Source organism: Puma concolor, chromosome C1, assembly GCF_028749965.1.
Source record: "Puma concolor isolate L17-30 chromosome C1, mPumCon1.1.hap2, whole genome shotgun sequence".
NCBI lineage: Eukaryota > Metazoa > Chordata > Mammalia > Carnivora > Felidae > Puma > Puma concolor.
Genome location: NC_141674.1, coordinates 152,521,390 through 152,536,254, shown reverse-complemented (window position 1 = coordinate 152,536,254; position 14,865 = coordinate 152,521,390). Strand labels below are relative to the sequence as shown.

The 14,865-nt window shown below is 36.3% G+C and overlaps 1 protein-coding gene across 2 annotated transcripts in view; it reads left to right on the top strand.

Annotated features, from left to right (window-relative positions):
- FAP (fibroblast activation protein alpha) overlaps window positions 1-14,865 on the top strand; it is a 75,330-nt gene that overhangs the window by 18,877 nt on the left and 41,588 nt on the right. Inside the window, exons 4-11 of one of the 2 annotated variants that reach the window (XM_025935024.2) lie at window positions 747-841; window positions 1,766-1,840; window positions 3,308-3,360; window positions 7,278-7,350; window positions 8,023-8,143; window positions 9,092-9,246; window positions 11,285-11,388; window positions 13,526-13,661. In XM_025935024.2, coding sequence (XP_025790809.2) covers window positions 747-841; window positions 1,766-1,840; window positions 3,308-3,360; window positions 7,278-7,350; window positions 8,023-8,143; window positions 9,092-9,246; window positions 11,285-11,388; window positions 13,526-13,661 — 812 coding nt within the window. The remainder of the gene's footprint in view (window positions 1-746; window positions 842-1,765; window positions 1,841-3,307; window positions 3,361-7,277; window positions 7,351-8,022; window positions 8,144-9,091; window positions 9,247-11,284; window positions 11,389-13,525; window positions 13,662-14,865) is intronic. The other variant, XM_086718753.1, reaches the window with a different exon arrangement.

The window sequence follows — 14,865 nt, the reverse complement described above, 5'->3', positions numbered from 1 at the left end:
AAAAAGTGAAAGTTGAGAGTACACTGCTAGAACAATCTGAGCATATTGTATGACTCTTCTGAATATGCACCTATTGAGGAGAGGCCATAAGAATTTTACCAACAGAGAAATTCCATTGTTAATCTAGATAATCTGAGAAATGGACAAATCCCATCTTGGCCACAAAAAAAAAAAAAAATCCTTCATAGACCATAAAATTGATATTTGCATATACGTTTTCAGAATAGGATATTGTCAAATAAGTCCAAACAAATAGTAAGGTCAACTAAATTATTTATGGTATTATAGTTTGTATCTAAAGTGGGACTAAACACATTTAAATATTTTCATTTTTCTCTTTAGAAAATAAAATGCACATCAAAAGAGTTTTAAACTAAATCAAACAAACCCAAATATAATGTATTTTTTAGTTCAAAACAAATACACCATTTTAACACCAGTTTTTAAACACACCAGTTTATCCTCTTTGTTGTATCACAGAGAAAACCCAATTTTATTCCCCAGCACCCTGAACTGGTCACAATAGGGCAGCCTACTAGCAAATGTGGCATTTTTGTGGAAAATAGAAAAGAGCATCCTTTCCTCCCTTCCACTGTCAGCTAATTATTTTAAGTCTGACAAAGCAATGTCCTGGACAGGGAAGAAAAGCAAAGCACATCTGTGAAATAAGGGAGGTTTCTCTTTCTTATAAATGCATTTCCTACTAAGGGGGATCATTTCAAGTTTGTTTTCCTTCTTGTTTAAAGGACAAGAATATCTTCATCAGTCTACAGATAATGATATAGTATATTACAATATTGAAACAGGAGAATCATATACCATTTTGAGTAATAGCACCATGGTATGTATCCAGCATCATCTTCCTCCTCAAACCTTTGCCACCTACTCAATGACCAAGGAACAGAATCCAAACTCTCAGCACTTGACCTAGCCTTCTCGGATCCATCCCCCACTGAATTCTCCAGTTCTCTCTTCTAGTCACACTATACTACTGCCTTTGCCTCCTCTCAATCACCCAGCATCTTTCCTTCTCTGGGAAAAAAGTGTAGTAAGAGATAAGAGTTGAGAAAACATTCCTTATAACAGGCAAACTGAGGCTCAAATCCAGGTTCTGTCACTTCTTAGCTATGGAAAGTTAAATAAGGTTCCATACCACACCGGCCATGGTGTGCCTCATTTTCTCTCTCTGAAGAGTAGGAAGAATAATACCAGTCTGGGTTTCTAGAAGAGGTAAGTAGTGTAACATTTGAATGTGGGAGGACGGCACCTAACCTGGAATACACGCTCGACAAACAAGAACTATGAAATGTAGGCTTCTGCTGCTCTATGCTCCTAGGCTCTTCCCACTTTCTCCACCCTCAAAAGCCTACTAATGTTTTAAAGTCAAGCTCAGATGATACTCTCTTCCTCATGCAACCAATGATCCTCTTAATTTGATTTAATCAACTCTTTTTCAAATGCTTTCGCAATGCTATATTTGTATTTCTTCAATAGAACTTTCTAATTTGCAATACGCTACTTATTTTCAAGTTTAACATATTAAGCTTCCTGAAATCACAAAGTATATTCTATGTATCACATCTTCCTCTCATAGTGTTTAATAAATTTGTTTGTATACAGTAAGTACCATGTAAACGTTTTTTTAATTGCATAGACAGTATATGTATGTAAGAGTATGTCAGTTATGCGATATCCTTTTAATACTTCACATTTACATGGCTCTGGTTTTTCTTCTATATTCTAATTGACTTATTTATGATTTCAGAAAAGTGTGAATGCTTCAAATTATGGCTTGTCACCTGATCGGCAATTTGCCTATCTAGAAAGTGATTATTCAAAGGTATTGACTATTTAATTTGGGTATATCCGTTTATATCTGCTACTAATCCACAGTTTGGTTTATAAAAGTAAGAGGAAGTGAGAGTATATTTTTATCTCTAAATATTCAAGAAGTTAATGTGAGTTCTAGATGAGCCTAAAAAACATAACTGAAGCACATACGCATAATTCAGAATTTGGTGCACTTGTCTGGCTATCCTCCAACGGTAGAAACTACTTTCCTCTGGGGTAGGGGACTTCATTTGGGGGCACTGATATTTATCAGAAATGGGACAATTACACTTCTATTTCTAAAACTAGTTGACTTCATAAGTCATTAGTTAATCCTCACATATTTTAACCTTGTGAAAGTTAATTGTTATGGAAAATGGAAATATCGAGGTGTAGCTTATTTAACTCACTTGCTCAAGTTGGATAATATATGGTCAGCGGTACACTAGGGTTTAAATCTGTGGCTTCAAAAAACTGGGGTAGGAATATCCCACCAAATCGACCATTTACCTTTACTTCATTTCCCCTTCTTGAATGAAGTTATAGAGGGAAGTTGATGATCTTATTTTTTCTACTTACACAACTTCGAGATAATTTTGCAAGAAGGCAAAAGAATTTATTATCAAATGAAACTTCTAGTGATTACCTTTAGAGAGAGAACCTTTTTACTGCCATTTTTCATATCCTATGTGAGATATAATACAGAATGAATAGTTAATCTTGCCACCGCCCCCCCAAGTTGTTCAGTCTGCTGATTATTTTCCAGTAGACCGGGTCCTGGTCGCTACCAGTCTTCAGGAAGACATGTTTTAACCAGTTGGAGTTTCTTTGCCAAGAGTTTGAAAGCTCTTTTAAGAAACAAAATCCAAAATAATATTTGTATTATTCACTAACCACAGAACAAATACACTTAATGAGAAAAAGAGCAGTTTTTTTCAGGAGGAATTATAAACTATGGAGCTTCTATTTCTTTTTCAATTTCTATTATTCTTAAAAAGTGTTATATTTTAAGAAAGGCAAACATGTTGTAACAAAACTCTGTGTTGAATAAAATTCTCTTTATCTAATTTTAGAGGGTATCATTGTAATGAACTACACAGGTTTGGGGTAATCCTTATGGCCAGGGAGATCATGGGGGTTTTACTTCAAATCAAGGTATAGCATAAAGGAAAAATTCTTAGGATAGAGTGTGTCAAAGAAAAGCTTTTTATATTAAGAAATGTCTTCGGATATGCTTTTTATGGAGTGAGGGTTGAATCACTGCTGAGATTAGTTCTGGAACTTAGACAAACATCACAAAAGTCCACAGTAAAACTCTTTAAATGAAGACTCTTTTGGAATTGAAACATATCCTTCCTAGTGCTTTATGAAAATAGTCCTTTTATAATTCTGAATCTTGAATCATTTGTTATTATACATTATTGATAGAAGCTTTTTAAGAATCATAATTTGTCTCTGTCTCTCTTCTTTCCGACAGCTTTGGAGATACTCTTACACAGCAACATATCACATCTATGACCTAAATACTGGGTAAAATTTCATATCTATGTATTGATACTACTTAAATCCATTATGATTTTTCACTCCACGCTCTGATTTAAAGTTAAGATTACATTATCTTGTTACTGATCTTAGTGTTTTACTTCTTTACCGTGTATGGGCACCCATAAAAATTAAGAAATTTAAGGAAATACTTTTATGAAACATTTACCTCTTTTTATTTGACAAATGTTCCGTATTTTTTTTTTAATTTTTTTTTCAACATTTATTTATTTTTGGGACAGAGAGAGACAGAGCATGAACGGGGGAGGGGCAGAGAGAGAGGGAGACACAGAATCAGAAACAGGCTCCAGGCTCTGAGCCATCAGCCCAGAGCCCGACGCGGGGCTCGAACTCACGGACCGCGAGATCGTGACCTGGCTGAAGTCGGACGCTTAACCGACTGCGCCACCCAGGCGCCCCAAATGTTCCGTATTTTTATTCACCAGGCAGTTTTATTCTCCCTACTTTGGAACACCAAATTATAAATATACCATTTATGGACATAAACCTACATACTGAAAGCACAAACACGTGCATGGGAATGATACACTGCTTACAAGAGAGTGGCTGTTTCAACGGAAGGAAGCAGAAGGGCAGGAGATGCAAATCTCCTTCAGTTGTATCTAAACACAGGCTCCATTAATTGATTTTAAATTAACTGTTACTAAAATTGCAAAACGTTAATATTTTTTAAATTGGGGCTGTAGATAAGTTGGCATCTGTCATACCATTTTCTTTCTTTCTTTGTATGCTTCACTATTTGAAATATTTCAATTTAATCAAAAAAAAAAAGAAAGAGAAAGAAAGAAAGAAAGAAAGAAAGAAAGAAAGAAAGAAAGAAAGAAAAAGGAACGAGTAGGTAGGCAGAACACCTAGTGAGGGAATTCCTGACAGAAGGAATAACCTGTAAAGGCCCCAAGGGAAGGGAGAGCACAGAGAGTTTCGGAAACTCAAAATAGGTCAGTTGAGTTGAAATTGGAGGAGGGCATGCTGACTAGTGAGAGGTGGTGTAAGGTTGGGAAGGAGTTGGGGCCAGGAAGCAAGGGCCAAATAATCATGAGGAAACCATTAAGAAGAGTTTAGATGTCGTTCTGATGACAATAGGGAATCAGATTTGCACTTTAGAAAAATCACTCTGACTCAGTATGGACAATGAATTGGTTTAGTTACTCATCTTAATGTGATATCCTATTTGCTGTTATATAAAAGGGAAAAATAATTATATGGCTTGAAGAGGTATTGAAAAATTTTATGGTCTATTTCCTCTTTTGTCCAGTAAGAACACAAAAATTCAAAACAAAATCTACTTGTTTTAAGAGTTCAGAAAAGAGTGATTCTGATCTTAAACTGTCAATTTAGGAAATATGAACTACTACATAAAGTAGAAACTGAACTCATCTAATATACTCTGGGTCTTTCTCTTCTCTGTATCCACATCATCACCAAATTCAAAAATAGATTTTTTTCTTTTTTTAAGTTTATTTTTTTATTATTTTGAGAGAGAGAGAAAGAGTGTGTGTGTGTGTGTGTGTGTGTGTGTGTGTGTGCGCATGTGTGCGGGGGAGAGGCAGAGAGAAATGGAGAGAAAGAATCCCAAAGAGGCTCCGCACTATCAGCTCAGAGCCCAACACAGGGCTTGAACTCACGAACCTTGAGATCATGACCAGACCTGAAATCAAGAGTCAGACACTTAACTGACTGAGCCACCCAGGAGCCCCTCAAAAAGAAATTATTGAACACCTATTATGTGAAAAGCATATATGGGGAGATACAAATGAACTCGAGGCACTGACCCTACTCTCAAGAAAACTTTAAATTGGTGAAGTAAAATCCTTACTCTTTCAGCACAATTTCTTAAGGCTTTAATCAATTCCTTATTTTTCTTTTAATTGTTTTGAAATTCTCCACATCCTACCTTAAGGTTCAGCAAATTAAACAGCATTCCAAAAGAAAGTGACAATACTAATATTTTAATTATGGCTTGTATAAGTTTTATGGCCTCGAATCATTTTAAATATTTAGCTTTTGTGCAGTGAACTTAGTCAAGCCACTACTTGCCTGCTTGCTTTCTCTCTCTCTCTCTCTCTTTCTTTTCTTATCTGCACAACTTTCTAATTTGCCAAATTTGTCTTTTGTCAGGTAAATATAGCATAATTTAGGAAGTGAGGGATGACAAATTTGTTGAGATTCAAGGCAAGACCACATACCACTAATTCCAAATTTTCTATATGCTTCTGAAGAGTCTATAAAAATCTACCACAGAGAAAGTGAAGATAGTTCTGGTTTCAAGCATGGGAAGGAATACTGAGAGGAGACGACAGCCTTTGTGAGCAGCCTCCTCCACTTTCTCTCATAGTGTTAGTTATTTAGAAAACATAGAAAATGGCAGCTGTGGTGACTTGCCAGTCATGAAGAGACTCTGCGCTGAGATTTTCAGCTTGGCGCTGTCTGCATGCTTGCATAGATGATTCCACAGCATATGGAAACCTAAGACAGCGTTGCAATGTCAAAGGTAACATGAACGCTGGCCTGAGATAGAAATGCCTTTTCTTCTGGATCATTCCTTTGCCTGTGCCTTCACATGTGTTTCAATATATTGTGGACCTTCCCAGTGCCTGCTGCTCATATACTGCCCTCTGGCAGGCAGGATTCTCACTGCTTCACCAGCGGTCTCTCTCTTCCATGGCCATTATTCTTTCCCCAGTCAAAGCTGATCTGCCTGTGTTCCCTCACAGCTTGCTAGGCCTCAGGCTGCATGACCTAATAAGTTGTGTCAAAGTAACGTGGGTTACAATTCTTTGCAGGTTCCAGCTTTAAAAGAATGAGAAAAGTAGAAATGTCAGGCATGTTAGGTCCAGGCTGGAGTTAGTTTTTTGAGGGAGAGGACAAAAAGTCTTTCTTCAGGCTCCTCAATTTATACCTTGGAGGCAAGTCTAGTTTCGTTTATCTTCAAAAGCAGTCTTGATGAAACTATTAATATAATCTTCAAGAAGATAATAGTCAAAACTTAAGCATGGCATCCTATGACTCTTTAGCACTTACAAAAATCTGAACACATTCTCGTTGAAGAACTACAAAAGCCCCACAGTGCAAGTTAGTCAATTGAGTATTTGCAGGGTGAGTCTAGGCACCAAAGTGAGATTTTTGGCCAATAAGATATTTGAAATTTCCCCATGGGTGGAGAACTTTGCAAGCTTAAGGCATACTGCCCAGTGTATGATCTGTTTTTCAGTTTAGTTTGAGATCAGATGTTCCTTTCCTTTTCTGATTTCAAGTCAGATCCCTGGGGAGATTGTCAAATGGCATCTTATTTTCAAAAATTTGAAATGCATATGCATTCACAGAGATGGGGGTTGTAAATGAGAATGTGGAAGAGCACATATTAAACTTCAGCACAGCTATAGCATTTTAGAGCTGGAAGGCACTTCATCGACCATCTCAGCCTGATGTGTACAAATTTTACAGTCCTGAGGGTTAGGAGACTTGAGTTTAAATAGGGTCGGCCAAGAACCAGCGATGTGATTTTAAAAAGTCGTATCTCTCTAACCTCACGTTTATTTATTTTTTTTAATGAGGGTGTTCCACCAGATAATTTCTAGAGATAGTCCCACTTTCACAGTCTATAAATCCTTAATAAATCTTTAATTCACTTCATTACAAAGGTCAGAAAACTGAGACCCAGAGAAATTAAGTGACTTAAGTAACTGGTAAAGAACTGCTACCAGAACCCGATGCCTCCAGGGCCATTTTGTCACATTCTTTCCGTTAGGTTTGAGGAAGCCGAGGGCGATCCTTCATTTTTATTATTTACTTTTTTCTGTTTGTAAAGATGCTTTTTTTCCCCCTTGAACAGCAAGGTTTATTATTATTTTTTCTTCCTTTTTTTTTTTTTTTTTTCCTTCTAGACAGTTTGTAAGAAGAAATGAGCTTCCTCGTCCAATTCAGTATTTATGCTGGTCGCCTGTTGGGAGTAAATTAGTAAGTGTTTAAATTATAGAAGTGTTTAATCATTTAAATAAAAGAGGAGCCATTTGATTTTGGCCTTTGTTAAATTTCCCTGCCTGAAAGGAAAAAAAAAATTCATGACTATTTTAGTGGTTAAAAACGGGAAGAGTTTTGATAAATTGAAACTCATCTGAGAATTCCGCAAAATCTCAAGCTCATGGATAGACTTCTTTAAATATCGCAGTCAAAAACTTTATCCTCATACTCAGCCAGAATGCGTTGTGCCAGAAAGCTGAGGAAAAATATGGTTTTCACAAGTTTCCCAGACTAGCTTCAGACAACATGAAATTTTGTCCAAGCTCTTATTTAAGGACTCTAAATAAAGATTAGATCTGGCTAGCTATTAATATTCAAAGATTTATTTGACTTTCTGTTAATATGTACAATTATTTATTTGAGTAATAAAACAACAAATATATGGTAAACTTTATGCTTTATTTGATAGACTTTAAAAATCATAACTGATGTTAATGTGAGCTGGTTGGTTTTTTGACCTATTAAAATGATACTTTAGTTGTGATTCCTTCTTGCATCTGGATTACCATGCATTTTGAAGGTATTAGGTAAATAATTAAAACAAGTTTACAGGCTTTATTGTATTTCTTATGGAATTCTCCTTATTAACTAACTTACCACCACTTCTAGGCATATGTCTATCAAAACAATATCTATTTGAAACAAAGACCAGAAGACCCACCTTTTCAAATAACATTTAATGGAAGAGAAAATAAAATATTCAATGGGATCCCAGACTGGGTTTATGAAGGTAAATCATATTCCTTTTCTACCGTTGCTGTTTTAGGCTTTTAATTGAAAATAATTGCATATATTTAGTAAAGTTTAGACAAGTGGTATGTTACCGAGATGAATGGTGGCATTTCTGAAAGCTGTTATCAGGTTATGAACAGGATGTACATGTTCTCAAAGAACAAAATCTAATAATCAGGCTGGTAAAGCTGATTTTCATGAGCATTATAAAGTGGTAGTAATAATTTACATTTCAAGAAGTTTATGGTCCTTAGATGCTGTGTTGGTACATTTCCTCAGGTTTCTTTTTTCTTGAGGAATAAATCTTACTTCCAAAACTAAACAACTGTCTACATAATTTTGCAGAGAAATATTCCTAGTTTTTGATACTTTTGTGAATTGTGTCCTCTTTGTAGGCCATGTAGGATCCAGGACCTAACTGGACTTTAAGAAGTCTTATAGTTCTTGCCTTTATTAAAAATTATATAACCGAACTGCTTTTGTTTTTTTGTGTTTTTTTGTTTTTTTGTTTTTTTGTTTTTTTTTTGGTTTTTTAAATATTCCTAGGAGAAAAAGTCAACATCTAACACTTATGTCACTCTTGTAGTGTAATTACAGTTCTCCTTGTTTGGGCTACATTAGGTGACTATAAAAACCAGAAGCTGCCCCACGGGAAAAATCATTTATTGCTGAAATGCTTAATTAATTTACTTAAAGAATTACATTTCTGATTAATATCAATTCCTACGCAGACTGATTGATGTTTGAAATGAGGTATAAGTTAGGCTATGTCTTTAAACTCAGATTATTTATCTTTTTTAATAACCAAATTTTGGCATATGTCACACCCACATTAAATAAATTATTGCAGTCAGTAAATGGCTAATACAATATATTTTGAAGAATTTGCAATAATTTTAAGAGTAAGCCATAACGGTTATTTGTATGCTTGTATTTTATTTTTCAGAGGAAATGCTTGCTACAAAATATGCTCTCTGGTGGTCTCCTAATGGAAAATTTTTGGCATATGCAGAATTTAATGATACCGAGATACCAGTTATCGCCTATTCCTATTATGGTGATGAACAATACCCTAGAACAATAAATATTCCATACCCCAAGGTATGTTGAGTACTTTCAACAGATGCTTCCATTCCTCTGGTGTCAAAATGAGCAACCAACACCATGAATAGAGGTGGGATCAACAAGTTTGGAGAGCTTCTTATCCTTGTGCATTGTAAGGCAAACATTGTACTGTGCTCTATTATTTATGTGGACATCTGTTGCTTTGGACATCTGGTTGTGCTGGATGAAGTAGTCTTTGCAAAATCCATCGCAGAATCTTTGAAAAACATATGGTCTAGATTATGGAGGAAAAACAAGCTTAACTTAATTTTAATTTTTCATCTTTCATGCTCCAAATTCAGGGTAAAGTTCTGTTTTGCAATTCCTTCTTGAATTCTCATGTAAATGCGAACTAGAATGGAAAATACAAATGTTGAACTTGATGTTCCTGTCAGGTAGAAGCAGGCATGAGTTGTGATCTTTTCTGGACATATAAGGTAGGTTAAGTGTGTGCATCTAATGTCTTCCTTGAGGAAATTAGACATGGAATGAACCCAATGTTTCTTGTATAACCATTCTAGAATTCTGAGTGAAACACTTTTCATTCAGTCCCATGTCTGAAGAGAGGGCTCTTGTATGTATAGTAGGAGAACAGCAAGGTCACAGTGGAGAAGCGCTGTATCCTAATTTGACTTAGGCAAAAAATCTGAAAAAGGATCAAATAATAAATTCTCCTCTTTTACAAGGAATGGAAGTGACTGTAGAAAATAGTTCTTTGTTCTTTGGTCCCTGTTGTGTTTACTTGCCAAAGAGAACACTGTTACAGATGGACCCAGTGGGTCCCTCTATGGATATGTGTACACACAAGTGGTTTCTGATGCGAGTCACAGTGGGTATAGATAGAGAACTAGAAATCCCGGATAGTCTAAAATTTATGTTAAAAGTCATGTGATAAAAGATAATGGATAGGAGATGCATGTTTAGGTAGGAGACCCCTCAACAGCTGTATATAAAGTCTGAAAGACTGAAGATGTTTGGAAGTAAGAGAAGTGGCACTTGGGACCCAAGACGTAAAAGAATTTGGATCTTCAAGAGGGTGTAAGGCAGCAGGAAGAAATGGAGGAACCCAGAGCTGAGGACTAACTGACACCGACAGAGAAGTTGGGACCCAAATTTTCATGTTTTCCTTGAAGACTAGAGTTGTTGAAACATCTGACATCAAGCTGAGAGGTGAGGCAACTCAAAAGAAACCAGAAGTCCCAGCTAAGCTTCACAGTGAAACAGGAGGTCAGAGGAGAGCCTGGACAGTTCTTTAGATAAATCCAAATGGCATGGAGTCATTTAAGGCTGTGAACCTGAACTCTGTGGACTTAAATTGTTTGACAATTATAAGACTCTCTTTTTCTGTGTTAAAATAACAGGAACTCTAAGAAGCTGTCTGGGTGTGAACTACACTGTCATGCAAATTTAGGGTGTATAATAGCACAGAAAGTACAAAACAAGAAAAGTGCAAATTCTACAGTCACTTTATTTGGAGGTGACATTTCCCTAATTTGGGGGGGATGATAACAGTAGTAATGTAACCAGCTAGGAGACCGACTGATGATTGTCCTAGACCAAATTATAGGGCAAAAAGCAAAAAATATCTTCTGTTATTTATTGTTTATACTGTCTTCCCCCTTGCACTCCTTCCAGTACAGGGAGAAGTGATTATAATAATTATCCTAAGAAGAAGAAGAAGAAGAAGAAGAAGAAGAAGAAGAAGAAGAAGAAGAAATATCTGTCTTGAAAGTCAGAAAAGAGAATATCAATTATGGCACTGCATTTTCATATCCAAAATATTTTCCCCTATGAATCAAAGCTCTCTCATTAATCACTTAAAATATGTGTCTTCACTCTGGTTGACATAATATTTGTAATTGCCCTGCAAGTAAAATCGAAATGAAATTCCTGGTCATGTTATAATTCAACTGTTTTCAACAATGATATACTTAATATTGTAAACTTATAAAAAATGCCTAAACTCCTAAAGTGTCTTTAATATGCTAGTCATAATTAAAAATTTATGAGCATATAATCTCCATTTTTTCGGCAGGCTGGAGCTAAGAATCCTGTTGTTCGGTTATTTATTATCGATGCCACTCACCCTGAGCATATAGGTCCCATAGAAGTGCCAGTTCCAGCAATGATAGCATCAAGGTAGGGCAAGCCCAGATGCTCTCTTTCCACCTTAACCTGAATTTTAACACTTAAATTTCTTAGCTGAGATTTACACTTCTTTTCTAGTGAGTTTATGATATGTGTACTCTAAGCAGAAATAAATAAATAAAATTGGCATGTAAACCTAAATACGTAACCAAATTAAAAATGACATTTCTTAAATTGATTTTAAAGTGTCAGCCCCTTTCACACATGTAAGGATGATCAGAGCGATCAATCTAAGTGATACTCCCCTCAGACGTGTGAATGTAAACTCGGGATCAGCGGGCAAATAATAAAATTCATATATGTTCTCAGCCTGTCTTGTTTCAAGTCTGGTCTATGTTCTCTCAAGCCCAGGGTTTATAGATCATGTTTGATCACATATGCATGACTAACAAGAGGCCAACCCTCTCCAAATATTAGCAATTTTTACTAGGATGCAGTCTATTCACAATTATCTGGTTGTACAATTATCTGTTTGGGATTCACTGTAAGGAGACAGGGACATGAATCAGTCTCACTCCCCCAGCTTGGGGCCATATGTAGATCCTGTCTGATTAGTTCTGATTGTAGCAACCCTTCCAACCCTCCATCAGTCCTCTGTGGTCATTATGGTTGAAGCAGATCAAGGTAAGAGGCCGCCCACACCCAGCCTGGTGGGCCTCCTCACTACTTCCCAAACCCTAACAGGGCATGCTGCCCCTTGCAGGAGAGCCGGCCAGGGCAGAATGATTGATCACTGACAGGAAAGAGAACCTCAGCAGAGGCGTCAGTGGGGCCTTGCCAGGGTGAATCTACTCTTGGATAATTTAAATGTTTTTTAATGTTTATTTATTTTTGAGAGAGAGAGAGAGAGTGAAAGAGAAAGAGCACGAGCAGGGGAGGAGCAGAGAGAGAGGGAGACACAGAATCCGAAACAGGCTCCAGGCTCCAAGCTGTCAGCACAGAGCCCGACGCGGGGCTCGAACTCAAAAACCTGAGCCAAAGCCGGGCGCTCAACTGACTGAGCCACCCAGGCGCCCCTCTTGGATAATTTAAAATGGCTTTATTTGGGGAGATGATCCATTACTTCCCCCAACTACCACCAATCTAGTTGATGGGAACTTAGACTAAATACATCTTTCTTTCTCTTTCTTTCTTTCTTTCTTTCTTTCTTTCTTTCTTTCTTTCTACTGTCATTCTCCTTAGGAAGCAAATGGAATGATAGAAAGGGTACTGTATAAGGAGTCAAGAGGAGCATCTGTAAAATACTAACAATTTAATAGTAATAGCTAACATTTTCTCAGCACTTACCATGGAGCAGGCAGAATTCTCACGAACTTTAAGCACACTCAGCCAATTCTACAGCAAGCTCTACATTTGGTAATACTGTTATTCCCATTTGATAAAGAACCAGGGGCACAGATATGTCAAGTAAATAGCCTTACGTAGTAGAACTACTAGGAGGTAAAACCAGAATCTGAGACAGAGACCCTTCCAGTTCTGTGATTTCTTTTATATCAATGTCCAGAATTCTGTGGTTTATTTACATTGATGTTCTCCATCTATAGGTTCATTCTCAGAGCCGAGTGATAGTTGCTGCCATTCATTGACACCAACTATGTGCCAAGCACTGATAGAGGAGTTACTTAGTGTACATCATCTCTGATTATGATACTAAACCTGAATTTCAGCCCCTGACCCTGGTCACAGTTAAAACGAGGCCTCTAATACAAACTGCCTGGAGAGAAAGATGGGCATTTATCACACTTGGCTCTCTCTCAACCACTTAAAAAGTGAAAAATTGAGTCTACTCATGCAAAATAACCAGTTTAATGCTTTTCCCCCCTCTATATTGACCAATAGCTTTGGCCTCATGTCTTAAAATGTTTCCCAAGATATAAAAGTCCAAAATGAGGAGAAAGCTCGAATATAAAATAATTCCATTAGATGAACCAACTCTCTTATAGATATTGTTTAAGGGTCAGCAAGTATATTTAAACTTTCTCTGAAGAGAAGGGAAAGTTCTACCTTCTTTATCTATGGAATAGATATTTCATAATAACAAAATACATCCTTGAGAAAACAGAACTTGAGAAATTATTTGACATCATACTGGTTTATGGTAGTGACTGTTGTTTTGGTTTATTTGCAGTGATTATTATTTCAGTTGGCTCACATGGGTTACTGATGAACGAATATGTTTCCAGTGGCTGAAAAGAATCCAGAATGTTTCAGTTCTGTCTATATGTGATTTCAGAGAAGGCTGGCAGACATGGGATTGTCCAAAGGTAGGTCATATTAAACCCACAGAGGTGTATTTCTGAAGATGAAAGTGTATGAGGGAGGACTTATTTATCGCTAACATTTTGTATTATAAAGCCAGAATTACTGCATTCAACTCTTGATTGCTTTGCAAAACAAAACAAAACAAAACAAAACAAAAACAACCCTTTATTCACAGTCCATTATTTTTATTAAATAAGTAATAGACTCCTTGTTTTCTTGAATGACTTTAACATTGAAACTGAATGGAGAAAAAGACTAAATGAAACAACGTAATATTGGAAAAATAAGGTATCTGGTTCTGAGTTAGGATGAAATTCCATCCTTTTGAGAATATAAGATTGGTAGTCAACAAAACCCAAAATAATGAAGATGAGAAGATAAGATGGGTCTTTAGGGAAATAGATATATTCTACTTAAAACAAAACAGAGGGGCGCCTGGGTGGCTCAGTCGGCTTAGTGTCCAACTTCGGTTCCGGTCATGATCTCGTGGCTCATGAGTTTGAGCCCCGCGTTGGGCTCTGTGCTGACAGCTCAGAGCCTGGAGCCTGTTTCAGATTCTGTTGTCTCCCTCTCTCACTGCCCCAACCCACTCACATTATGTCTCTGTCTCTCTCAAAAATAAATAAACATTAAAAAAAAAAAAAAGAAATAGATAAAAAAATAAAACAGAAAAATGCCAACAGTGTTATGTCTATTCAATGTAAAAATAGAAAAATAGAAATTTTGAAGGAAATTGATGTCATCAAAAGAAAGCCAAACATTCCCATTGTAAAATTTAAAAGCAGATAATTGAGAATATGACATGAAATATCAGGTCAAACTATCCTGCTATCCTGTTATCTTGCAGTAATTCAGTGGGTTAATACAATAGAAATACTGTGCTAATTTTAGGAAGGGAAAACTTGAAAATTAAGCACAGATTTATTGTTGAGTTTTAATTGTTTCTATTGTTCAAATCCAAACATAATCTGTTAAATTAATGCGTTAGAAAAGTACTCCACCAATCTAAAAGCTTTAAAATGAGCCTGTTCATAAGTACTCCTATTAGAGACTCAGACACACAAAATGTTTTCTTTAAATAGGAAATTTGATGGATACATTTCATAAGACTTCTAATTATGAAGACATGTTTCATTAAACCAAATATAGAATAAACCTTTTTTTATCAAGCAAGAAAAAAAGCACAGAGGAATCAAAGTAAATCAC